The 27,408-nt window shown below is 39.1% G+C and overlaps 1 protein-coding gene across 1 annotated transcript in view; it reads left to right on the forward strand.

Moving 5' to 3' along the window:
* The window catches only part of COL24A1 (collagen type XXIV alpha 1 chain), a 119,152-nt gene that overhangs the window by 70,853 nt on the left and 20,891 nt on the right, over nucleotides 1–27,408 (forward strand). The window contains exons 25-43 of the mRNA XM_059477700.1: nucleotides 3,562–3,615; nucleotides 5,344–5,397; nucleotides 6,023–6,076; nucleotides 6,816–6,869; nucleotides 12,282–12,335; nucleotides 12,596–12,640; nucleotides 12,756–12,800; nucleotides 13,897–13,950; nucleotides 16,786–16,839; nucleotides 17,803–17,856; nucleotides 18,062–18,115; nucleotides 19,337–19,390; nucleotides 19,988–20,095; nucleotides 21,616–21,669; nucleotides 22,128–22,235; nucleotides 23,143–23,196; nucleotides 23,964–24,017; nucleotides 25,308–25,364; nucleotides 26,282–26,335. Of these exons, the coding sequence (XP_059333683.1) occupies nucleotides 3,562–3,615; nucleotides 5,344–5,397; nucleotides 6,023–6,076; nucleotides 6,816–6,869; nucleotides 12,282–12,335; nucleotides 12,596–12,640; nucleotides 12,756–12,800; nucleotides 13,897–13,950; nucleotides 16,786–16,839; nucleotides 17,803–17,856; nucleotides 18,062–18,115; nucleotides 19,337–19,390; nucleotides 19,988–20,095; nucleotides 21,616–21,669; nucleotides 22,128–22,235; nucleotides 23,143–23,196; nucleotides 23,964–24,017; nucleotides 25,308–25,364; nucleotides 26,282–26,335 (1,119 nt within the window). The remainder of the gene's footprint in view (nucleotides 1–3,561; nucleotides 3,616–5,343; nucleotides 5,398–6,022; nucleotides 6,077–6,815; nucleotides 6,870–12,281; nucleotides 12,336–12,595; nucleotides 12,641–12,755; nucleotides 12,801–13,896; nucleotides 13,951–16,785; nucleotides 16,840–17,802; nucleotides 17,857–18,061; nucleotides 18,116–19,336; nucleotides 19,391–19,987; nucleotides 20,096–21,615; nucleotides 21,670–22,127; nucleotides 22,236–23,142; nucleotides 23,197–23,963; nucleotides 24,018–25,307; nucleotides 25,365–26,281; nucleotides 26,336–27,408) is intronic.

The raw sequence follows: 27,408 nt of genomic DNA on the forward strand, positions 1-27,408 counted from the left end.
CCAGTACATTTTGCCTTTCAAATATTCAGGTAGTTGAATTTTGGAGTCCTTTAAAGAATGGACTAAAATATCAGCTGCAAGGTACAAATATGGTGCATCTCTGCTATTATTCACTTCCTCCATTGGCCATAGCAAATCACAGATTTTCACTCAGATTATCACCTCTGGTTGGTTACAAACCAACTTCCTAAACAGACAGCAAATTAATAGAAAAATGTCATTGTGACAAGATAGTATTTTAAATATATTATGTCATCTTATTAAATGAATGTTGAATAAAGATGTTTGAGAAAGCTGAACTGTAAATGAAATAGCACTGGATTGGAAAATTTTCAATTATCACAGAAGAGCATATTAAAGTATAACCTGGCAGGTAACTGCTGCCATGGGAATTTTTGGAACTAGCTGTATGTTCATTTCTCACTAGCAGGTTTTTCAATGGATTACTCCATACTTGAGTTTGCATTAAGTGTACAATGTGTTTTCAATTATTCAGCTGCAGTCCAGTTTCTAACACAGAGCATATGCCCTGGCAAGATGTTTTTGTCTTTCTCAGGCGTGTGTTAGTTGTGAGATCTGGTCTTTGATTCATTTGCTACAAAATGCTCCTGTCAAGAAGGTTTCTAAAATGCTGTTATTATGCTGCTATTTTCACTGGAGACTTTTACACAAGTCCTTGTAAATGAAAGTTGATGACTGTTTTTTTAATAAGTTGCTGATTTCTTTTTTTAATCACTTCAGGATTTTTGCTTCACTTTTTTGTTTTCTGATATATTCAGTTTTCTATTTGGAATCCATCACTGCTCCCCAGAGGATTGAAGGGATGCTGGAAGACATTGATTCAACAGATCTGCTTTGGACTGTATTCATTTTCTTACATAAGATGGAGAGAGAGTTGAAACCTCAATCCAGTCCTAGTAGCTGGTCTTTTTAGCAAGCCAGTCCAAATCTGGGATTTCAAGAGACACGTGATCTTACAGAAAGTCTGTCAGGAATGATGTAGGGACATCACTTTATGGTTAATATGTTGACAGAACAAGATGTTTTGCTCTCTGTACTTTCTTTTCACTGAATACTACTAATTGTTTGAAATTCAAGATTCTATTCTTAAGTAAGTATTTTGGCTCTCTTGCCTGTGTGCACACCAGCCCAAGCGTTTTCTCAGTCTCAGATACTTGACCTCTGTTTTGAATAGAGGGATGGAAGAGCACTTAGTTAACCTGTCATGAATTTCTTTCGCCTTCATACCTTCTGAAGTCCCTGTTGCTTTTAGCATTTCACTGGCTTCACTTCTAGTCATCTTGACTATTGTTTTGCTTTCCATGGATATCCAATTCCAGGTATGCCAAGTTTCTTTTACATCTTTTTATCAGCCTTCTTAGTATTTTTACCATAAATTTTCTTAACTAATTTTGAGGAATAGCCAATGTATAAGAAACATTGTTTCTGTTTATCCTGTTCTGTTTAATAGCCAGCTGTTCTGTTTAATAGCCAGCTTCTGTCCTCTTTCTGGAGGGTGCCATAGGCTTGCCCTGATGTGCTAGGGCACATTCACAGTCACTGCTTCCTAGTCATTGCTGCTCTTGCAGCCCAGAGCAACCAGATTGGGAAGACAGTACTTCTGAATTTAAAAGAGAACTTGAGCAGAGCTGTACATTACATGATTCACTGCTGGGGCAAGGCACAGCTCTCCATCTTTCTGATCAGCATCTTCAGTCCTGCAAACAGCATGGCATTGGCCATGGGTGGGAGATCAGGAGTGTCTCTGTGGGGAGAGAACAGGTCTGAGTTTCATCTTGGCTCTAATTATGTCTTCTGTTCTTTCTGGAACAGGGGAATCAAAGTGATTCATCTTTAGCATTTTGAAACTATACCTCCTCACTTCTTACCTTGATAAGCAGGAGCACAGGGTAATTCTTTGTCTCACAGCTTTCTGCCTGCTACTGAGGCCTACTGTTGGCTCTGACTGGGGGCTCTCACTCTCAGAATCCATCACAAAAGTCCCTGGTTGCTGCCAGTGACGTCGGGGCCATTGCCTCAGTGCCAGTATCACCAGGACCCATCTCTGGCTGCTGCCAAGGCAGGAGACATCTCAGTTCTGACATATAATACACAAGTTCCCACACATCATATATCAGTCCAGTGGCCATACAGGTGCCTGCTTATCTCTTTAGTTCCTTCCATAAAGTAATTTGTGCCAGTATTGTCAGCCTCAGAAGTAGCTGTATCGCTGGCTCTTTGCCATATGTTCAAACTGTGGGATTTCCAGCATAGCTAGCTGTCCAAGAGAACAAGTAATCATAAAATCTCTACTTACTTTGCACCTGTTTTGTTAAAGGACTCGAGGCTGAACTGTATCCAGATTCCACAGATAAAGACTGCATTTTAAATTTTCTTAAGTAATGCCTTTTTTTTTCCAAATTGCACTTCAATGCCAGTGTAGTGCTACTAATGCTAGTTCCTTCTTGCACACATAAAGATGGCAATGCCAATGTGCGAATTGGCATCACTTTCTCTTTTTTTTCCTTTTTGAAGTGATACAGGCATCACACAGTTGTGTGTTATATCACTACTGGGAGCTTCCACATTTCTGCCATGTTCCCAGAGCAGTCTTGCAGTGAGTGTACTCTGGACACTTAGTGCTTTTTCTTCAAGCTCATTGTGTCATATTTTTCTCAATTAGAACCTTGTGCTATAATTTCTTTTTCTTTTAGCTTTCATAACAAAGTAGGTATTGTTAGCACTGGGAATAAGGTTTTTAAAAGCACTTCCTCTCCTGTTTCCCATCCCATATGGTTGTACTTGTTCTATCTAGTGGAAATTTGTGAGAGAGCCTCAGGAGAGAATTATTTAATTTTTGAATGGCTGAAAGGCTCTGATCCTCTGACTTCAAAGGCATTTGGGGCTACTACTCTTCAAGGGAAAATTCTGACAACACCTGATCCAATATAAGTTTGTTTTGACTGCATATTTCTTTGTTCCACTGAATTTATTCCCTTTGAAATTTGTGGTCAGACTGAAGCACTAGCAGAGCAATTATCACCTTTATTTGTATGTTTGTGAAGCTTTTAGCAGTGCAATGTTGAGCTGAGTGGCAGATCTAAGTTGGCAGGGTGGCATTGTGATGAAGTGGATGCAGTTTCCCTCCTGGCAGCAGCTGATGGCAGTTGTGCTGGATGCAGGGTCCATATGAGCCAGGTACCCCCTGCAGCCCCCACTGTCCCAAGGTCCCTTAGGCTGACATGGGCTCTCTGTCAGAGAGAAATGGGCCCTGCTGTGTCCCACAGGGCTCTCTGTCAGGGAGAAATGGGCCCTGCTGTGTCCCACAGGGCTCTCTGTCAGGGAGAAATGGGCCCTGCTGTGTCCCACAGGGCTCTCTGTCAGGGAGAAATGGGCCCTGCTGTGTTCCACAGGGCTCTCTGTCAGGGAGAAATGGGCCCTGCTGTGTCCCACAGGGCTCTGTGGGAGGGAGAAATGGGCCCTGCTCTGTTGCTGAAGAGCTGCTGACCATGAACTAGTAGAGACATCATGTAAGTAAAAGTCTTCTTTCTTTGTATACAGGGATCAGCTGGCTTACCTGGAGAAGCTGGGCCGTTTGGAGACCTGGGTGAAAAGGTATAATAATGGATCTGACTGCTCAGCAGCTTTGAAAACCATTGGGGTGGTAAAGTACTGGTGAGAGATCATTTACTGACCACTGTTAGAGCTAATGTTCCTGTAGCTATTTCAGAGCATGGGGATTTAAAAACTTGTAATCTAAATGTTCCTATTTGAGATATGTATCTGATATCCTTGATTTTACTTCACAGTTAATTTGGAGTTGACAGATTTGATACCTTTCTTATATCACTTTACTATACTGCTATTGTTTCAGAGAAACTGGCATGCATTATACTTGTTTTATACAGTACTCACTGGTTTTGCACTACTACATAATGAAGAAAAAAGCAGAAAGGTAAAACTTGGCTCCATACTTTAACTGAATAAAAAAGACAAGCCTGAGTTTTGTCTGCTGTGCAGTAACAGTTGTGTTTGTGAAAGCAAAGCCTGGCAGACTGAATGTGACTAGAACAGTGTAAATAGCTTAAGTGTGTTTGACATGGTTTTATTTAGGTGAAGTATTTTAAAACTGAAAACTAGGAAGTTATTACTGGACTGCATGTCAGCTTCAATTATGATAAAAACATAATTGTTTGTCAGAATGATGCAGCACCATTTGTATTTCTTTCCTGCAGGGCTGAATTATTTCACCTAGACTAGTGTCTGCTATTTAGATATTTTATTGAGGAAGTCTTAATCTTCTATTAGGAATTCCACTAAAAGCTGATTATAATTTATATAATCTGTGAAAGAAAATACATCAGTGGAAAGCCCTGCTTTAGATTTAGACAAATCTCTTATGGTTTTAGTGATAATATCATCTTAGAATTTTATGTCAAAGGATTCTTGTTCTTCATAATTACACTTGGCCCAAAAAGATTACCTTGTGATACTGCTGCTAGCTTAGCTAGGAGGGGAAAGGCAGTAAAAGACTAATTAATTTATCATCAGCAAATATAAGGAAGCTTCTTCATGGTGCAATAATTGTCACTGCTATGCTGTTTCTATAGAATTTATTCTTCCTCTCTTATGGATTAAGTTGTGCAAGTAACACATGCTATGTGGATTTAAATGACAAATGCATTTCCAGCATAATTACAGTATACAATATAAATTAGAGTGCTATTACTATGTCATGTGCACTATTTGTAATAAAAGTGTAATCTTCTGAGGATAATCTACAGGTAAGTCTGATATTTGGGCTGTATGTGACATGAATGAAAAGTGAAAAGGTATGGAAGACTAGAAAACACCCTTCCTGCTTCCCCTGCTGAAATTGCTTCATCAGCTGTTGAAGGGCTGGCCTTCCTTTTAGAGCTGTGCTTTCCTAACACATGCTGAAGAAAAGAGGAAGAGAGAAAAAATATTGTATTTTTTCTTTGTTTGCTGTCCTGAATTTTATGGATTAAGGAACATACTATAAATATGACGCATGCAACAGAGAGAAAACATCTAGCAGTTCTCAGAGACTGATGTAGTCAAACCTCTTCTTCAGTCTTCTAGGAAAGAGAAGACATAGAAATTCAGTTTTGTCATTTTTTTTCAAAAGTGGATAGGTTTGTAGGAGGAAAGAATACAGAAATTAAAAAAAAAGAAGAGTTAAAAAAGGTCTTTGCACTGTTTCTGAAGGGCAGTCTCTCAACCAATAGTGTGATGCACTGACAGGTGTGCTCAGTGGACATTGGTAAAGCGGAAGAATATTCAATGTTCTTTTCCTTTTCTTCTCTTTCTTTCTTGTTAAAGGGTGAGAGGGGCAGTCCAGGACCTGTAGGTCCTCCTGGAGAAAAAGGTGTCATGGTAAGTTACAAATAATGTAAAATCCACAATTATGTTACTTATAAAAGCACTTTAGTCTCCAAAACAGTAATAAGTTCTCACCCTTCTAGCTGTGCAGACCTTATGGGAGAGCAGTATTTGTGATGCATGGTCCCTACAAAGTTTCATTTTATGGCTTTATCCCCTCTGCAGCAGTGATTGCAAAGTGATCTGCTTAAAGAAACAGCAGAGCAACTGCATTTTTGAAAAATGGCTCTAGGCAGGGAAAATTAAAAGGAGGGAAAGTAAATTGCCCATTTCCTGTGTAAACCAGGGTGTAACCCAGGCTATTCTAGTAGGTAGACTAGTAAATATCATCACCTCTAGTTCCACTGCCCAGCACTTCCCAAAGAGCTCCTGGGTGCCGCTCTTGTGGGGCAGGACAGGCCTCCTGGCCAGAGCCCTTGTCCCAAGGCAGGACACAGCACTCCATGCAGCCCAGAGGTCACTCCATGGAGGGCTGCTGGGCTGCAGAAGTGACACACCACACACATGTGCCCATGGCCTTGTTGAAGTTTTCTAGAAAATGTGCTGCAGGCTTGGCTGTTGCTATAATAGCAATTTAGATAAAACTGTTCTGTCTTTTCTATGTTTATTTTAATTCTAGGGCTATCCAGGACCTCCAGGAGGCCCTGGACCTGTGGGGCCAGAAGGATTACCTGTAGGTATAGGGTGGTGCTTTGGTTTGACGTAAAATGAACTATTTTCAAATTGTCTTCTTGCTTTGGTGAAGCTAAGAATGGTTTCTAGTTTGTATTGCAATCTGTAAAACTGTCATGAAAATGCACACGAGGACAGAATCTGTTCACTTGCTCTTTGCCAGGATGATCTACGAGAGAGAGAAAAATAATTATATGATTTACTCATCCATTTAAAAATTACTCCATTGACACAAGTAGGCAAATGAAATTTTGCAAGGATGGTTAATAATTGCATAATATTTTTCAAATTCCTTGGTGCCTAATACAGTGTGAATAGATTCATTATGTGTTTAGTTTCATTGTTAATAAAACGTAAATTATAATCTCCCGTGTATAATTGATATAATTTTTCTACCATGGGTCTTCAATGCAGATAAAAAATGAAGCTTTTTTCAGAAAATATTCATGCTTTTTAACATAATATTGCTGAAATACAAGTATCTTCTAAAAATTTTGGGATAGTGGAAGTAATCTATCCAACAGTCACATCAGTGTTTTGTTAAAATAATGTTACATAGAGTCTGTTAATTAGGTTTTCCTACATAAATTGTACAAACACAATTAATTGAATTTGAACCATGAGTGAAAGTGATTGATTTGTTTTTCTTGCATTGGTTGTTGCTCGAGGTGCATAAGCCTTGTAATTTTGAGGAACCTGTGTTTAGAAGCCAATGAATAATAAGTTTGTTTGACATGTAGGGACCTTCAGGGGCACGAGGACCATCAGGGCCACAGGGACCCAAGGGAAGAAGAGTAAGTACCCGTGCTCCTTGTGTTCCTTAGAGCAGAGAGTGATGTGCTGCAAAGATGATTCTGGAATATAACCCATTTACAGCTGCTCCCTGTGTCCTCTGCACTGAACTCCTTTGTACTGAAATCAGATAGATTATACTTGTATGAAACAATATGAATTTTCATTTCTCCTCACAGTGCAATGGGCTTTGCCATTGGTGTCAGCTGAGAGCAAAACTAGAACCAAGATGACCACTTGACTCTTTTCTGTACACCTAAACATGCAAAAGTTGCCATTTATAACTACCACTGGACTATGTCAATGTTTTAAGGACAATTTTCTTTACCTGCATTTAGTTCCTTGGAAATACAATCAAAATCTCCCAAAGACAGTTTTGAGGGAGGCAGAAGTGTAATCAGAAGTTACTGTGTGCTAAACTTTGAACCTGCACTTGTTAGATTGTCATTTCTATTTCATTTTATCAGGGAGATGGAAATAATTTTTTCGCTGTATACAAAATACTGATCCAAAGCCCACATTAGTGAAATGTCTCTCACCTCACCTACCAGTTTGACACCATATCCATGGTTCCTAAGAGACTTGTACAGCTCATACCAGGGGCTGGACCAGGGTGTCTTCACAGCTCCATTTATTCCTGATAAATACCTCTATGATTTTGGCAGCACATCATGGAGTATAGTGCTTAAAATTAAAGATCACTCAAAATAAATCCCCAATATCCCAAGCTCTGTCAAAGTCCAGTTTTGGAATTGTGGTTTATGCCTTTGCCTCTACCCAGCATGACTGGGAATGCCTCATGAAAGAGGCTCTCAGAACAGACCCAGGTCCTCAGGCTCTGAGAGCAATCTCCCACTGAAGCCCTGAGAATTTTATCTGCTCTCAAGATCAAAATATCAGATCAAAAGTGGAATCTCACATAAGGAAAATATCTGAGGTGCCCTGAAACCTGGGGTTTGTCATCTCTGCATTCAGAAGAAGTGTCAGAACCCAGAGCTCTGTGTGGAAGGCCTCAGAAAATGCCTAGCACAGTCAGATACAGCAGTTAAAATGGAAGCATATGGAAACTTCCCTTCATTGTGTGTGGAAACAAGAATGTAGCCTATCTTCACAGCTGGAATCTGTGAGAAGTCTTAGAAACACTGACCCTCTACTTGTGCACTGTCACAGAATGGAATTCATTCACTTCATAAATTCTGGACCTTTCAGCAATGGTTTTGCATCCAAGCTTACCCAGCAGCTCACTCCTGTCTGAGAGTATCCAGCTGTTCACTCTGCAGTTCCCCAGGAGCTCTGGCCAGCTGAAGGCAGCCTGTCTAGGAACCTGTGGAGTACCTCACCCTGGGGGATTTCAGGGAATATGCCACTGAGCACAACACTAGCTCAGACCTTCCTCAGCTCATGCCTGGGACTTGATGCACTTGGCTAGAATCATGTGGAAGGTTTATTACACTTTATTTTTTTAGTATTAATCTCATGCAAACACAGAGGGAGAGCACCATTTTGTAGATACTTCAATGGCAGAATGCGAATGAGGGTGAATGTATCAATATGTAGGAGAAAGCATTTCTTTCCATGACCAGAGGGAAGAAATGAATTAGTCTGGAAGCCTGGCAGTGTAAGCAGCCATGAAGTCATTGTTGCTTGATCTTCTGTTGCTAATGTGTGACATAAACTACAACATCAGAGACTGCTTTCACTTCATGCCATAGTCTTGGACTAACACTGCTGTAGCTCCTAGTTTGAGAGGAAGAGATTCTGTATCATTAGACTGATTTCATAAGTGAGACCTAGGCAAAATTCCCAACAGGTGCTAAAATTCTTGGCATTTAATATTCTTCAGATTGGCATTTGGTATTTTAAAGCTCAAAAGAAGTCATTTTCTGTTCTTACCTTCCTGGAACACAGATCATGAAGTTTGGACTTGAAAATGGAGATAAATGACACAGTGAACTGCTGTAAATTTAGGGTCAGGCAGCTGCAACCCCTGTCTCTAGCAGCCAGTAGGGCTGTCCCTGGCTTAATGGTGTCTGTACTGCCATGAAGAACCTCAGCTGCCTGAGGACATCTGTGCTTTGTTTTAATGAGTGATATCTTTCATATTTCTCATAGGGAATATGGAACTTAGCAAATTGTGTGCACTTGTAAAACAAGTGTCCAGTATCCAGGGTGGTTCATTGATAGCTGAATGTTTATGTCTCTTAATTGTTTGAAGGAAGTGAGAGTAAATTGATGTAGTTTTCTAATATTCTTCCATATCAGCCACCAAAAAATAGTAGCTATATGTTGTGTTTGTGTAATTTCTGCTCTTCTGGTATTTGGGAGACAGGATGAGAAAGAATAAAAATAGTTAAATTGTGCTTTTTACCTCCTTAGATGAACTTTTTCTCAGATGATCATCCCAGAGTTTTAAGTGTAAAATGTTCCATTTTAGAAACAGAGCTGAACCCAGGCCAAAGAAAAAAGCAGTAGCAATCATTTGGCAGCCTCACTCCCCAGCTCTCTTGGAACCTAATTTAAATAACAGCAGGCAAATCAAGTATATCTCTCATTCTGTACTAGCTATAGTAAGAAATTGTACAATCCAATTCATCTCTGCCAATAGGAGTCACACCATACTATTTATAGGAATGTTATTGTGTGCTTTTGTCAGGATATTAAATTGCCTTTCCCTTGGATTCCTGCCCTTTGTTCTGTGGCTGGCTAAAGGAAGGCATGGCCCAGAGGATCATGTTGCTTGCTGCTACTTTGCTTTCAATTCAGTGTTTTATAGTAGAAGGTTGGTTGACTTTTTTGCTTAACTATTAGTGATCAGATCAGTTGTCATGGGCTGCCATGAACTCCAAGGTGAACTCGAGGTGAACTCCACTGAAATGGAGATCTGTGTGAGTGCCAGAAAGGTTTTGGTGTGTTATGTGCATAACACAGACTAAGAATCTTGTGCAGTCTTCTGACAGGCCTGTTTCTCAAACTGCAAGCTATTATCCTCTTTATGATTAAAATTATGTCAGAAATGTTGAGAGACTTTATCTGGTTATTCTAAATGATAGAAGATAAAACCTAGAAAGACAATTCCTTATTGCACAAATCTGTAAAATGGAAACCTGTCTTTATTCTTCCTTGAAAATTTAGTATTGGGATTCTATCCTCTGGTCAGCCCTGTGGAGAACACACAAAGAGAAATGACAGGTCACATATCTAAAATGTCTGAGAAAATCTAAAATAATCCTGCAATTGCTTACTTCAGGCTGTCAATTTCCCCCTTCCTTGTGTTGCCATAGGTGGTTCCTCCATGGGTCTTCCTTGAACTTCTGTCCTCTCCACCCCCACAGCTGAATGACCTGTCCTCACTCCATCTCAGTCTCTTCTTGTCCCTTCTCCTCCTGTTCTTTGAGACAGATCAGAGAACAAGAAACCTGCCAATCTGCCCTGAATTTTCATCACAACTGATTTGTGTGTTACAGATAGCAGTGACAGAAAAAAGTGAAGAGCAGTAACCTGAAATTAATTTGATCAATATGTTTAGCTTTTTTTTGAATTATGCTATGTAGCAATTCAACAATTGAGTTACACAATTGCATAATCTTAACATGAGTCCCAATATAGATGTTTTTATAAAAGCCTCCTTCACCTTTGAAAGCACCAGTACTGTTTTGTTTCTAATCTCTGAGGACACTGAAGTCACAGACTTTTTTTACGTAGACCTCAGTATTGTTTGGTTTGGGATCTTTCACATTGAGTGCCATATGGCAGCTCAGTCTTGTCTTCTGTAGCCTCTTTTCCTCTTTAGCCCAAAGAAATGCCTGTAATTGCTCAGTCCTGGTTTACACCAGAACAGAAAAAGTGGCCAGACTAGCCCAAGGATTGCCTCACAAAGCTGTGTCCCAAACTACAGAGTATTCCGTACAGCTCTCCCTGCCTGCCCTTTTTCCTTTTCCTATGCTTTCTGTGTTGCTCTGTGCTGGCCAGAAGTAGCAGTGCTGAAATGTTGACAGATGAATTCTCATGGGATATTTCTGGCTTTGCCAGGGTTGTAGTTATATATCAGCTCACAGGAAAGGCCTGTTCCTGAGAGGTTTTCATTTCAGGAGAAAAGCCTAAATGATTCTGGATACACACTGTTCCTGAGTTACCAGTCAGCCATTTTCCCTTTTGCTCCAGAGAAAAGTGTTTCAAGGGAGATTTTGATATTGATCAGTCAGTCTGAGTCAGAGAAAACAAATTCTGGTATGTTTTTTCTCAAAATATTCAAGAGAGATATGGAAGTCACTGATATTTTTTGGAGGGAAAGTAAACTAAATTAACTCAGATGTGCTTCCAACAAAGTCATTTTACAAGCCCCTATTATTATCATTTAGAACACTTATGTGATTGAAATCAGTCATGATTGGATGCCCTTCACTATAAACCATGACCTACGATGTCAGGTTCTCTACAATTCAGAAATTCACCATAGAAATGCAGACTGTTTTCCTCTAGGCACTGCCTCAGTAGTGTACTAACTCCTTCTGATGCCAGCCCAGCCCAAATGCCACCAGGAAAGTTATGTCTCATCCTCTCAATGCAGACTGCTGTAAAGAGCCTGTCTTGATACTTATCTAGCTCTTCCTTTGAAGTGGTCATTAGTTTTAAGTTGTTATTAACTGGTTTTAATTTAATGTTCCATACCTAAACAGTCATGGTTTTTAGAATTATGGAAACAACTTCCTAAGTCAGCACGGATAAAATATTATTTTCCATTTTGCTCATGACATATTTAAGGATTTTTCATTTGCTTGTAAGCTAATGAATTTAGATTACCAATCTTACATAATAAAATTCTGAATGTTTTGACAATAGGTACTTGCTATATTGTGCTACAATAATATAACAGGTTATCTTTGTTCATCTATTGCTTATAAAAAAAAAAGTTTTAGTCTAACAATAGACCACAATAGTTCACAATTATAAATTTCTTCTAATCTTGCCTCAAATTGGTTTACTAGTGGAAGAATTTTATCTGCTTTTTTTAGTCTTACTAGCAAGATTAATTTTTGCATATACATCTTATAATGTGCTCAAAAGCAACTACTCTGTATATCCACTGATCATCTAAATCCCTCCAAGTCTGTTGCATAAGTACAAGGTGGATGAAAAAAAGAGCAGAAAATATCAGCCTGCCATCTGGCTCCAGCAGAGACACTGAAAGTTTTGTTTACATACTTTTAAAAAAATCTTTCTTCTTAAGTTCATAATTCAACAAACCAGAAACTCATTTTATTCTTCGAAGCTTTATTTCACACTTGACTCACAACAAAAATTGGTTTTCCTGCTAACAAAATGTTTCCCCCCTCCTAAAGCTTATGTAGCATCTCCTTAATGACCAGCAAAAATAATGCATAATTAGTATTCCCAATCACTTGTTCAATATTCAGGGGCCAAGAGGTCTCGATGGTCCTCCAGGAGAACTGGGAACAGAAGGTGTTAAGGTGAGTGTTTGCATTGCTCAGTACTATATAAAACACTGAGGCAGACCATAACAAAGAAAAGTAAACAAACAAAAAAACCTCCAGCTCATCATTGCAGAAGCCAGTGATTTCCATTTAATCTCAGAGATATGCAAATTTCTGGCTTTTCCAGGTACATTGAGGGATTTTCTGTAGTTACCCGGCATTTAAACTCACAGTAACTGCATGCAGCTTATCAAACAAATGTATGTAGAATTTACACGTTGTTTGTTATTTATCAGGGAGAAAGAGGTGATCCAGGAAAGAAAGGAGTCCCTGGGCTCATTGTGAGTATTGGAGCCAGTGCTTGTAGTAAGTTTTAACACAGTAACTCTGATTTCTGAGCTATGTTTGGAAATTACTTGAAGCCAGCATTGTCTTTCGATTTTTCTCTTTAACCAGGGTAAAGCTGGAAATCCAGGAGAAAGAGGAGATCAGGGTGCACTTGTGAGTATGACATTCACTAGCACTTCTACAAAAAAAAATCCAGAAAAATCTCATACTTTGTTTGACACTTGGGTATGAGGAAGTTTATCTATTTCAGAGCAGCTGGAAAACTCTGACAGTTTGCATTTATTCATAAAAAGAACCAGGGACAGAAGTGCAGTTTTAAGGATGAAAGTCTTTGTGACATAGAACAATAATTCTCTGATAGAATTTGAAGTAGGTCTGTGTTATCAATGTAGGGATAAATGTAGAAATGTGTTAAATGAATATCATGTATAGAAGAAAATTCCTTCTTTTAGTGCTTTTTTGAATGGAAATCTAATGTGTTCTATTTGAGGCTTTTTTTACAAAGCAAGTTATCAGTCAGTCCAAATTATACTGGATTTTCAACAAAGAGAGAAGGAAAAAACAAAAACAAAGCAGGAATGGTGGTGATTTTGTTCTGCAGTTGAAACTCGAAATGTTGATTGTCACCATACTTCTCTTGCAGTTTCTGCTCGGCTTTAGGAGCTTGTTGCCTCTCACATTTGACACAAGGGGTTTTCATTTCCTCTTCATTCACTAGAAATTTTAGATGTATTTATATTCACAGAAATAAATGAAGGAAAACCTCATTAGGCTGAAATGATGTGTAATAGCACATTTATTGCAAAGTTCAGGATACTGATGTATTATTCCCACAACTACAGTTTCTAGAAGACAGTGTGAGAAAAAAAAGGGTATGAGAAAAGTTGAGCAGAGAGAAAAGTGTGCTGTGAACCTTCCTGATTATCTAAAATACAGCCCCTAGGGCAGTTTGGTCACACAAGCAGCACATGGATCTCGGGAGAATTACACTGAAACTGGTAAATGGTGGCTCAGCTAAGATTCATTTGTATGTAAAAGAAACTGAGGAAAGACTTACTCAGGACTCCCTCACTTGCCACAGAAGCCAGCGATGTGTCAGTGCATGTCAACCAGAAAAAAAGGCCACACATACTTCATGGGTGTTTCTGTGTTAGTTACTGTGTGAGCACAAACAAGAGAGGAAGTTGCTGTGCTCAGACTATGAAGGACCTTCTTTCCAGTGATTTTTTATTTTATTTTAATCTTCCAGGGTTTGCTTGGGCTTCCAGGAGCCACAGGAGACAGAGGACCAATGGGAGAGCCAGTAAGTTGATCCTTATGCCTGCTTAAAGTTTTTCCATGTATTTATTATACAAGCTCCCTGACAACTCAAGCTCCATTTTACTGAGATCCAGTATTTCCAGCTGTGGTTAGGTAGGAATTGTGGGGTGATTGCTGCAAGACTGTAGAGCTGGAGTCTGCCTCCCTTGCTTAGTGTAACTTGTTCACAGAGACCTGTTAATCTTGTTGGGAAGCTCTGTAGTAAGGGGGGCACAACACAAGAGAGCAAAACAGAGCACAGACCATGATATAATGTGGCTTTACACCACATTGAGGTAGAAATCTGTGTTATGTATTGGGTAAATGTATGTGGCAACACTTTAGTGGTGTTTTTTTAGGCAAACATGAGGATTGTTGTTCAGGAACACAGGGACCACATCTATTTGGCAGGTTAAATTTTCAAGAAGAGCCTGCTGTAATAAACCTCAGACATTCCTCTGCTGGATGGATTCTTGTTACTGTGTCAAAGCCTGGCTCACTTTCATGTGGCTGGTATTGTTACAGATCAGGAAGAACCTGCAGCAAATAAATGCACGGAATTGCAAGATGTAGCTGTGACAGGAATAGTATTGCAGCACCATCTCTGGGGGGAAATCAGATTATGTAAATACAGGAAAAGAATATATGCTGTCTAAGTAGGATTTGGGAGAAGGCTCCCATTTTCTGGTGCAGTAATCTGATAGAGTTGTTTAAAATTGTGTGTTTACATTGCTTCTGGAATGTAATTTTGCACAGTAAATTGCACATAGTTAATTTAAATCTCGAAAGTGAAATGTTGATAAAAGTTGTATTAATTTTAGTATTATTAGTATTTAGTATTTTTATAATATTATTTCTACTAATCCATGCTTACAAAAGTAATTACACATTTTGAGGGCTAGAAAAACCCCAATAAATTTTCTTTAGGATAGAATTACATATTTAACTTGAGCTCCCAACCTGTAGGAGTGGCAAAATATTTCACAGAAAATGTGTTTCTTCCAATAGTTATCACTGGATTCTTGTTACTTCATCTCTTTCATTTATTATATCTTCATGTTGCAGCATCTGAGAGCCTTACAATGAAAGTTTTATATGTCAAATTCCTGCCATTTTCTGGCCAAGTCTGAATTTTCATATCAGTAGCATGCCTGTCTGCCTTACCTAATCTAAGTGGTCTACATTTCTCTGTGCTCACCATCAGAGAAACCACATGTTCACTGTCAGAAGAAAAACTTATCCTGTGAACAGGATATCTTTTCTATCAAGTCCTGAAAGAGTAAAATGTCTTCAAAGAAGGTCTGTGGAGCTAGAAAGTGATAAAATGACAGAAGATATTGCACAATAAAATGCATGACTCTTTTTTAGCTGCCTATCCAAGCAGCTTGATTTCATCCTCTGTCAGCTGGTCACTGTGGAAGCCAGCTGCTGAGCTTTACTGGCCCTATCACCAGTTCTACACAGAACAGAAAAGCCCTAATTGTTAGTGGAGGAGCAGAGAAAGATGAGCAATTAGAGCTATTTGTATTAACGGGATTGATCTAAATTGCACTCAAACTTTATCTACTTGTCAGACATTTCAGTAAAATCCTTTGCAAATTACCTGATAATAATGGTTAAAAGGTGTTCCCATATTTCTATAAAATTTTGGCTTCTGAAAGTCTTGGGAGAAAGATACATTACTGATCCAGCAGCCTTATCTCCATGGTAATATGAAGAAATACTTGATTTGTGAAGCAAACTGAAGCTTTGTGACACTTGCCTAGTGGAATTTCATGGGGTTTCTGCAGATGAAAATCAATTAACTTAGTTTAGGACAAAGTGAATTATCAAAGGGAAGTAACTGCAGTTTTAGTTGTTCATATTTAAATGAAGATAAAAGGTAAAATAGATGCATCTGCTGGAATTCTGTCAGTAAGATGCAATTTATATTGTTTTTAAAAGGGAAGGGAATATTCACAGGTCATCAGGAGGAGCAAAACCATATGCAGAGTCTGTAAGAGGAAGTGAGACAAAATAAGAGTAAATATTTGTTTAAATGGCTTCTGTCATAAATAGAAGCAGCATCTTTCTTTTATATGAGAATTGTAGATCAAGAAAATGTTTTGAATTTAGAATGTGTTTAGACATAGATGAGTCCCAAAGGGATAAATAGATATGAACTTGAAGGAAGTTCAAAGACTGGTTACATGCAGAGAGCTGATTTGTCTGGACATACATTCCCAGTGGCTGTGGAATCAGCTGTAAGCTGTTACAGCTTCTGCTCCCAGCCCACAAATCCTGCTCTGTGAGCTCAGATCTTACATGTGCAGAGAATTTGAGCATGCCACTTTGGGAAATGATCCCTGGCTGTTACTGCAGTAAATTTACTCCTTACATGTAAGGCTTATCATAAAATGCTTATGCTATAGTTATCAGTGTTGCTAAGAAGCCTTTCATCTGTTATGCCTCAGTGACTGTCCTGTCCATGGTGAAATAGTTTTTTTCAGCTAATTCCATACCAGACTGTAGGCTTTTCTACAAAGCAAACCAGACAGTCTAACAAACCTTAATTAAACAAAGTCTCAGCTATTCAAGAGAAGAGCTTAGTTCAGATAATAATTTATTTTTGTCTAAAAGAAAAGACATCTGTGCTATTATTTGAGATGTTATTTCAGTGCATCAAGGTTGGTACTGTATGCCATCATGGGACTTGGATACACTGTTGGATTCAGGAGGAGGGACAATGAAATACATTTCTTTATTCCAGTTGGAGGAGTTGTGAAGAGACAAATTGAATACTCTACAATGTAATTTAATGTTAATTGAATAATGCATCCAAAATTTTGTTTAATGCCAGGGTCCAAGAGGACAACCAGGGGATGCTGGCCCTATTGGAGAAACGGGTTTTGAGGTGAGATTTTAATCACTTATATATCAATTACAAATACTCAAACAATTGACTAATCCTGGACAATATGTTTATAAAAAAATTTTATAAACCTGCAGCTGACTTAAATATCTTCAGCTTGTCAGAGACTCTTATTTAAAGCTGTTACCAAAGAATGTCTAAAATAAGTAGCTTATTCTGTTATAAGCACTGTCTTTGAGCATATCGTTATGACATTTGTCATAGAAGGTGAATGTTTAATTGAGCAAACAATTTTTTAAAAGCACTGTTCTCCTTGCAGTTAGCAGTAAAACACCTTTAATCATATGTTCTTCCAATTTGTAGATAAAGGAAAGCAGCTGTAGAAAACTGAAGCACTTCTGCTTCTGTTTTTTGCTTTATTTTTAATATTTCATTGAGAGAAATGTGACAGAATGTATTAGCAGCATTTGTAATGAAGTACCTTAGAGCAGTAGGGATTTGGCATATTCAAAGAAAAGCTCTTCCTCAGTCACCCAAAATCCAGACTTCTGACTTAACTACCAAGGTTTCTGTGTAAACTTGACGAAAAGCAGTCTGATATCATCAATTCATTAGGGGCTGAGGCCTCCAAAAAGGGTTCAGTTCTCCAAAGGCTGTGTCTACTTGGCTCCAAGCCCAAACAGAGCTGAAGTTGTCAGTCAGATTTGCAGTAGATAGATGCTTGCTCAGCAGTAATTTATGGTGAAAGGTACAGGCTTAGGGGTTCTGCTGAGTCTTCAATATGTTCCTGACCCACACTGTATTTCCTAAACTCCTTCTATACCCTCCTTTCTTTTCTGTTTGGCTCTAGAAAGAAAAAAGTACTGTGTTGTCTAGATTCGATTTTTCAGACCTTCATCTTTCCCAGTGTCTCAGGCCATTTTTCTGCATCAGTTTTGGGTGTATTATTTAGTTGTTGCAAAATTATTACTGTGGTTATGTAACAGTAGCTCTTGTACCATGCAGGGACCTCCTGGCCCTGAAGGAGAACCTGGTCTGCAGGGGGAACCAGGCACAAAGGTAAATGTTGAAATTATTCTCTCTTAAGATCTTTATATTTTCAAATTCTCATAAAAGCAAATCAGAGAGCTCTGATTCATTAGCCAAGTAGACAGTGACAGATCATTAAGAAATACTGTTATTGTCATGATGACTCCATCAGCTGTAAACCCTGTCATTGTTACAAATATTGTCCTTTGAAATGGATTTTCCTTGTGATATCCAGGGAGACATTGGACCTGCTGGGAAGGCTGGAGAACCAGGTGACCAAGGTTTGAGGGTAAGCTGTGGATGCATATCTTCTTCCACAACAGAGAAGTTACAAATGATGTGCAGGTTGAGAAATGTTGATTTAACAGAAGAATTCAATAAGAAACTATTTTCTGATAGCTTCTTTTTTAAAAGAAAAAACAGTGTAATATTGTAGCAAGGTAAAAAGAGTATTGACTGGGTAAGAGAGGCTTGAGAGCTGCTCAGCAGAAAGGGACTTGGAGGTGCTGGTCAACAGCCCATCTGAACATAGTCAGCAGTGCCCAGGTGGCCAGGAAGGCCAATGGCCTCCTGGCCTGTGTCAGCAATGGTGTGGCCAGCAGGAGCAGGGCAGTGAATTTTTCCCTGTTCCTGGCACTGGTGAAGGTGCACCTTGAGCTTTGTGTCCAGTTCTGGGTCTCAGTTCAAAAGAGGACACTGAGGTGTGGACCATGTCCAGAGGAGGACAACGGAGCTGCTGAAGCAGAGATTTTGAGAAGCAGTTGAGAGAGCAGGGGTTGCTTAACCTGAGGAAAAGGAGACTCCTTTCCCTCTACAACAACCTGAAAGGAGGCAGTAGTGAGGTGGGGGGTCAGTCTCTTCTCCCAGCTAACAAAGGACAGAATGGATGGCCTTAAGTTGTACCAGCAGAGATTCAGATTGGAACCTTCAGAATAGATGGAAAATTTTCACTGAAGGAGTGTTTAGGCATTGGAATAAGTTGCCATGGGAGGTGGTGGAGCCACAGTCTCTTGAAGTGTTTGAGAGGCATCTGGGTGTGGCACTTGAGAATGTGGTTATGGTGGTGCTGGACTGATGGTTGGACTCAATGGTCTTCAAGCTTTCTTTCAACCTTGATGATTCTGTGATTATAATGTTGAAATATTTCTAATGGTAAATGGCCCTACAGAAAACATACCAATATAGTAGCTATCCACATAAACATGGAAGTTTCAGGACAGAACTGGTATATTTTTGAGGTTACTGTAATTACATGTTATATGCTCTGAATCCAAACAAAATCTCAGTGCCACTGTCTAAATCTCCAGGGTTAGATGGGCATAATATTGCTTCATTTTTCTAATGCTGATCATCTTGTATGTTTTCTTGCATTGGATATTCATGGGCTGTGACACTGAAGATAAATAAACTTTAACAGCAACTAAAAGTTTTCCAAAGGATAATAAACATGTATAAAACTAGTCAAGAAATATAGGCAATAACTTTGTTTTCAACTGTTTCTTTCTATAAGGGTGAACCAGGGCCTCCAGGAGAAGACGGTGTTCAAGGAAAAGATGGCCCAAAGGTATATTAAATTTTTGCAGCAGATTTAAAGTACTCTTATTAGCCTAAGGACCCAAATCTCCTGTTTTATCCTATGTCAGTACCAGATCAACTAAGCCCATTGAGTGCACTTAGTTTTAACACAGGAGGTCCTGGAAAGTACAGGGTTTTCTGTATCTTTTGGGTACATATCTAGCTTGCAAGGGCTGCAGAACTGAGTGGCTTGACAAAGAAAAGCAAGTTTTACCTGAGTACAGCTTTTGTCTGTGGTGGCTAAAGTGCTGGAGGAAGCAAGCCCAAGGGTGCTCTGCTGCCCAGATTAGATCAGTGCTGTGCCAGGGACTGTGGCAGGTGCCAGCACAGGGGATGTCATAGAGAATAATCTCAGATACTTGGTGATGGATGAGGGAAAATGTGGCTGTAGGAGTGTAGGAATGGGATAAACAGGGCTTTACCCTAACTTAGAGCCTGATCTGAATTTGACTGGTAAGGTTCACATCAGTTTCAGTGGGCTTTTTTTCAAACTCAGAGATTCAGAATTCCCTTTTCTTATGAACAAGTAATCCTGTAGAAGCAGGCTGACTAAGGGATTTTTGGGGTTTTTTTTATTGTGTTTTAGGGAGACCCTGGAGACCAGGGACTTGTTGGAGAAGGTGGTGAAAAAGGAGAGATGGGATTACCAGGAATTGCTGGGCCTCCTGGTGAACCCGGCCTTATGGGAATTCCTGTAAGTGTTTTCTGGTTGAAATGGACTTCTTGCTTGTTTGCTTTTAGTAAACAAAGTTAATTTTTCTTTCTTCCTTAATTTTTGATTTTCCTGCTTTTCTGTGTAATTAGAGATGACTGTATTTAAATAAGCTTCCAGTGTGGTTCAGGATTGGTAGAGAGAGGAGACAAATGCTTTTCCTATTTTAAATATGGGACTATCTTGGCAAATGGTGATTCCTCAGCATCTGTCATCCAGACACATGTACCACACAACCTGGAGCCTCTCACTTCAGCTCTCCTCTCCAAACAATGTGGCATCAAACGTACACTGATCAAATAGTAGACAAGCACTAGAATTCACAGACAACATTGTTAGATCAGTTTGCCTATTTGTTCTGGCATCACTCCTAGCAACTAAAATCCATCCATGAAATTGTATGCAACTCCTTCATGAGAACAATTTTGGAGGACAGCTTCCAAAGCAAGCATTGTAGCTTTAAATCAGACCAGCTTCCCTTACCAAAAACCATCGTGTTCTCATCTGCAGTCCTCTGGCTGCCTTCTGTGCAGCTCTTGTATGATGGTGGGGTCTGACAAAACATTGCTTGGAGCTCCAGCTGTTCATGGCTAGGAGCACTGTCCACTCAGTCCTCTAAGCATCAGTGCTACATTCTGCTGTCTTTTGTCCTGGGCTCTTCACTGTTAATTGCTTTTCTAGGAAATGAAAAAAGTGTTCTTTTGGTTGTTGGCACCCTTAGTGAGCTGCAGAACAAGTTTTGTTTCTTTGACTCTATTTTGAATTGGTAGTTTTGGGGAACATTGGAAGTTTCCTATGTTGAAATTATTGTAAAACAGCTCAACCCTAGCATATCTACGCTTTATGTAATTATACTTGTGTACAATAATCAACATCAGCAGTGTTTCTGTGCCTCAGTGAGACAGGCAGGTCTGGCAATTCGATTTTTGGGAGGATGTGGTTAGGGAGGGATTTTTCATGTTTTTGTTCTACATGTTCCAAAGGCAGCTCTAGAGCTGCTGCCTTCTCCACTTGTCCTCCCTGGCATCTGGGAGTGTACACATCACAGTTCTGGTTTGACCTCGTTCTAGGGATGCAGACAGATCATAATATCCTAGTCTAAACATGGAAATCATTTTCCTATAGCCCATTGTCTAAGTGTTTCATTGGAGGTGAGAGTAATACTACATTTTCCTTAAACAGTAGCTTACAAAGCAACAAATAAGCTTCACAAATCTGTAAAGTAACATTTTCTGTGTGGACAAGATTTAATGGCTTTTTTTCACCCTTATTTGCAGTGCTTTTCCATTACTTTGATAAATAATCCCTGGAACTTGCCCACTTGTTTGTGCTATAACTTGAGACAGCCCTACTAACTTGCTTGAAGACACAGTTAATGACATTTTTCCTCCCACCTCTCTGCTTTACCAAAGCCTACTTAGTTGTGCATTTTGGAGCAGAGGTTAAATATGTTTCCAGGCCTTTCTCAATCATTTCTTTTTCTCTCCCTAATAAATCTATAGGGCCCTGAAGGAACACCAGGAAATCCAGGTCAGAGGGGCCGTTTAGGAAAGAAGGTAGTATTTTTCATCTGCCCCAGTTCCCTTCCTTTTATCTGAAACTCAAATTTACATTACAAAATTCCATTGAACCAAAACTATCCCTGTTTTGTGTCATGCTTCAAGCCAATTTTTTACTTGTTAGCCATAGCAATTAGAATTGTCATCATTCTGCAATCAATAATATTCAAGGTCTTAGAAAATTTAAATTTGTATCAAGATGTAGTTTTGCAACTCAGAGCAGTTTCTGCTTCAAGCTTTGACTAAAAGAAAACAAAGACTCAATGAGAAGGCTCTAGCAGAGACTCTTTCATACTGCAGAGTTCTGAGCTCTGACATTCTAATAACTACAGTAAATACCATCCAGTAAATGTCATACCTATTAAATAATGCTGTTACACATTTTGTTAAGCATCAATTGCATTTTGAAACTTAGTGTCAATCTCTTAGTATTTTTAATGCAATAATACCAACAGGGGGAAAAGGGGCAGCTTGGCCCTCCAGGAGAAACTGGACCTGCTGGTGATTCTGGCCAACCTGGAAAAACTGGTCCTAAAGGTGCAAGAGGAACTCGAGGTCCCATGGTTAGTACAAAACATTCTTACTTACAGAAGTCTTTCAGCATCAGAATGAGACCTATTCACCTTTCCAGACAGAAACCTGGGGCATGGACCTGGAAGGAGCCACCTCAAGCTTTTGGTTATCTGGCAGTTATGGGAGTGGGATGGCAGAGGATACCGTGGAACTCTCATGTCTCACACTCCACATACAACCTCACTGCTGTGGGTGTTTATAAACCTTTGCAGTTCCAGGAACAAAAATCAAGGGGTTTGCTGTCACATACCATCAGCCTTAGCCATGGCTGAAGCAAAGCACTTCAGATGAAGGCTACTACTCCTATCAAATAGGAATCTGGTCCAAAATCAACTGAATTAAGTCTATTCCATTAAGTTTTAGCTCCTTTCATAGTAAGCTCCCCAGGCTTGCTCCATACTGTGTGGCAGATGCACAGAAGCATCCAGGCTCCCCACTAGAGAGGCAAAGTGCCTGTTTCAGTCCAGTCCTGTGGCCACTGAATGCAGCAGTGTGCTCCCCTGAGCACATGAAGTACAGAAGCAAAGTTTGATGTCTAATGGCCAATATTTTCACGAGAAGGAGTCAACTTTCTGAGGTGATTACCACCCCCTGCTTCCCTTAGCATACTAGTACTTGTAAAGAGAGTTCTTCCTCACCTCTCAAAGCTCAGATCTATTTGACTTAATTATGCACAAAGACTATAAGGTTAGGACTCAAAACATTGACCAGTTTTTCCACAGAAGAATGAAAAGCCCAGTATTCTTTAATAAATGAAGTAGGACCTACAAGAAAGTTTTCCATGGTGTCAAATGTCAATATTTCAAGATTTTTCCAAGTGCTTACTTTATATAGTAGACATTGTTGTAGCACTCTACAAAGGAGCTCGTTTCTCTCTCTGATTACTGCATTTAACAGGGACATCTAGGAGGAATGGGACCTGAAGGAGAGCCAGGAATTCCAGGTTATGGGGTATGTTTTTTACTGAATTTATATACACATACATCCCAAAGTAACTCTGTGGTACTCTAATTTCAAATATCCGAGGAATCTGTATCTAGACTACACAAATATTTTCAGGGCTCACATATGTTTATGTGGTGTGTTTGCCTACTCAGAACTGTTAGCCTTAAGCAAGGGTGCCTGGCTTTTGTTAGTTTACTCACAGGGGGGTTTTACCATAAACTTTAAACTGTTGTTTATCCAACTCATCTCACCCCTTCTGAATAAAGTTCCTCTAAAGCTACTACAGCTATTCATTATAGAGAGAGTTCAGCAAACATCACCACCTCTGCTTACTGTCTGGCCACGTAGTTTCCATTTAAGTAACAGAAACTGATTGAATGAGGTTAGTTGAAGGCCATAAAGATATTGTGGCTTTCACTGAAAAATAGCTGTGAAAATCATCATAGATTAATTGAGTCATCTTCTTACAGAGCAGACTGTCCAGTCTCTTTTCCAAACAAAAACACCCATCACTGACCCCAGCCTTGAAGCAAGAACCAGCCCAGCTCCCATCACCTGCATTAAGCCCTATCAGAACATGTAGTTTCCCAAAATGCACAGAGCTTTTCCTGCACACAGTCAATTTTCTGCCATTGATTTTGTTGTCATAACATGATTTAGAATAATTTGCAAGCAGAAAAAGAAATGTAGCAAGTAGCTAAAAGAAATTTTGGAATTAATTGCTTTTTAAATTATTTGTTTTAAAATAATTTGTGTTTGGTTTGCTTCTTTAGGGTCACCAGGGTCCTCCAGGGCCCTCAGGGCCCCCAGGCCCCAAAGGAGAAAAGGTATGAACATGGGTTTCACTGATGTGTTTTGTGAAGTTATAAAGGGAGGAAATGTTACTGCACACACACTGTTTTCCACAGCAAGCAGCAAAAGCCACCATTTGCAGTATTTGTTAGTGTTGTCAAAGACTAGGAAAAGAAATGCAAAGTGAGGAAATGGGTCATTCAGAGCTGGAGTCCAAAATTATACTGTTAAAATGTTTGAGGTTTTAAAGCACAAGGTACCCATTGTACAGAACACAGTCTATTGTATTAGACAGCACCACTGCCCTCAGCAAGCACTGCTGACAAAAATAATCAGTGCAGAACCAGCTAAATATTTACTTAACTCTGAGCTGTGAGTACACCCACAGATTTGCCTGAAAGTCCAGCTAGGATGGACAAATGTCTGTGGTTAATATAAAATGTTAGGGACAGGATGTGGCCTCAGTACTGCTATTTTAGTGTCAAATTTATTGTTTTTCTCTCAAGTCTCAAATCCTGAAAACAGATTTGTATGCTCACTGAAACCCTTGTGACCCCAAGAGGGCAGGTACCTGGATTCACTTCATGGAGATTGGATTAGAGCTGCCCTTGACACAGAGCTACAACCTGGAGCAAGTTTTGCAATAAATACTCTGAATAGGGATTGAGTGGCTGATGTTGTAAATAGGTTTTGATACAATTTAAGAAACAAAAACTGAAAACTGATTTGTTGACAGCTAGGTGTTTCGGTTGCTGGGTCACTTCTGAAAAACCACTTTGATGCACTGTGGAAGTTCTTAATCATATTTAAATTGTGATTCTCTTTGCATTACTATTGCTATGTATCATCTGGAATAGATAAGCTTTTGTTTATTAACTTGGATGGCAGTTATTTCATATTTAAATTTTAATCAACTTCAGACTTAATGTTGGAGTCTTCTGTACTCTTGTTTTTCTTTCTGTTAAATGTACTTCTCAAAATAGTGGAAGAAATTTTCTTTTTTCCCCTTGTCAAATATCCTGTTTATCCTTTTTTTCATTAAATAAAGACACAATTATATGGATATTGTTCAGTTAATAATTTTTTTTTCTTATAGCTGCCTTTGAGAATAAAGCAAATATTTAGGGTTTTTTAGTCCTTAATGTCTTTGGGACATTTAGGTGAATGTTAAAATGGAATTACCATATTCATGATATTAAACCATAAGCATCATATTCACTTTTAGCACTATACAACATCTTCTCTGCTTTTTATTAGCATTTGAACTTATGTGCATGAAGTTGAACTTCCAAGTTAACATTTTTTAATACTTTTCTTTGCTTTAGGGTTACCCAGGCGAAGACAATACAGTCCCTGGACTACCTGGGCCCATAGGTGAACCAGTAGGTCTTTCTTTCTCAAAAAAATTATACTAGTGCATCTCAGGACAAGAGCAAATGCATTTATTTCTGAAGCTTTATATCATTGTCTTAGGAATCAGTACGAAAATATAGAATGATGGTCCTTTAATGAAAATGCTGTTGTGTGCTCTTTCCTGCTTAGATATCTGTGCCCTCCATTTAATGACATTAATGCCATTAGTCTGTGTTTAGATCAGCACATTTTAGAAAAGAATTTTACCCTGTTAACCCAGAGTTACACTTGATTGCTTTACTAATCAAAAATATATTTTGATTTATTTCATTATCACTGCAAACTAATTCAGCTGATTTAGAGAGCTGCATTTTGTAACCATTTTTGTACTGAATTCATATGTGGAGTGTATCTGCAGCATTTATGAATCTGTCAAAATTATTAGTACAAACTTCAAAATTAAAGCAGATTTTGAGTACAGAAAGTCATTTCAGAAAAGAATCCAATTTTTAATGGATATGTCTTACAGAAGCCATAAGAGAATTTTCCTTGCATGTCTTTCTTGAAACCAGAGTCACTTCATTTATCCATTCAGATACTAAGTTTGTACATATATATGTATATTTTATATATAAGTATAAATCTGGGGAAGTTCCACTGAGGTCAATTCTCCCTCCTGTTTCATTAAGCACCATCTAATATTTATCTTTTAGCTTCTAGTCTTCAGTTACAAAAAATTTTAGACTGTGGCTACTGTGTGACTGCAATGCATTCTGTTTAGAAAAATATCATGTTTATTCCTTTATCCAAGCTACCCTTTATGTTTGTATTCCTCAGTTCCCTCTCAGTGGATAGTTTAAGAGAAATCCCAGCTTTCTGTTCATATTTCACTGCAGCATTATATTCAGTTCAGCTGTTACAGTTTGCTCCCTGGTTTGCTCTCCAGGGTCGAAGTGGTGAACGTGGAGATAGAGGAGAGCCTGGTGATGAGGGCTACAAGGTAATACCTCTTGGGTTTTATCTTTTTATTTGAGCTTGGTGTGCTCTGCAGACATGTGGAGTAATGCAGCAGCAGTGTCACCTTCCCACACAGCTGTGCAGGCATCCTGTGCTGGTCCTCTCTGCACTGCTGCACCCCTGGACACCCTGGAGCATCTCTCCTGTGGGGACATGGGAGCTGCAGCTCCTCAGCTGGAGGAGGCTCCAGTGACCTTAGTCTGTACAAGTACCTGATGGGAGGAAATGAAGATGGGGTAGACAGACTTGTCTCTATAGTGACCAGTGACAGGACAGGAGGCAAAGGGCAAAAACTGAAACACATTAAATTCCTTTTGAAATGTTTTGGGGTTTTTTTGTGATTTCTTTGTTTGTTTGGTTTTGGGGGGTTTTTTTGGGTTTTTTGCTGTGAGGATCACTGAGCACCAGAATAGGCTGCCCAGAGAGGTTGTGGAGTCTCTATCTGTGGAAATACTGGAAACTTGACTAAACAGGGTCCTGGTCAATAATTTCTAGCTGGCCTTGCTTGAGAAAGAGGCCATAAATTATCTCAAAATGACACTTTTAACTTAAACAGATCTGTGTTTCTGTAATACTGTAGTAGTTAACATTTTTCTCTGAAATTTAAGCACTACTTATTTAAAATCTAATACTAAAAATTATTCATTAATTATATTTAGTCTTTCAGTGCATAAAAATTGGATGGTAACTCATGCTCATCACCGATGCAGTTCACTCAAATACAAGAGAGACAATCCTTGACAGGGAATATCCAAATTACAAAGTAATACAGACAGACATATTAATAAATGCATGAACCAAATCTATGCTTACAGAAGTGCAGAAATGTTTAAACAATATGTAATTCCCACTTGCAGCTTGGAGTAGAGAATGTAAAGAATAAGAGCTCTGTAGAGTTTGATCTTGGAGATCTCACCATACTTTATGTAGGTTATGTCAATGAATCCAATGGGTCCACCTGACACCTCCCAGGATGGGCTTTACAGGGAATTCTGCAGCTCACTGAGCATGGCAGCCCTAGTTACTGTACTGCAATATGTTATATTTTCTCTTTCC

Source organism: Ammospiza nelsoni, chromosome 9, assembly GCF_027579445.1.
Source record: "Ammospiza nelsoni isolate bAmmNel1 chromosome 9, bAmmNel1.pri, whole genome shotgun sequence".
Lineage (NCBI taxonomy): Eukaryota > Metazoa > Chordata > Aves > Passeriformes > Passerellidae > Ammospiza > Ammospiza nelsoni.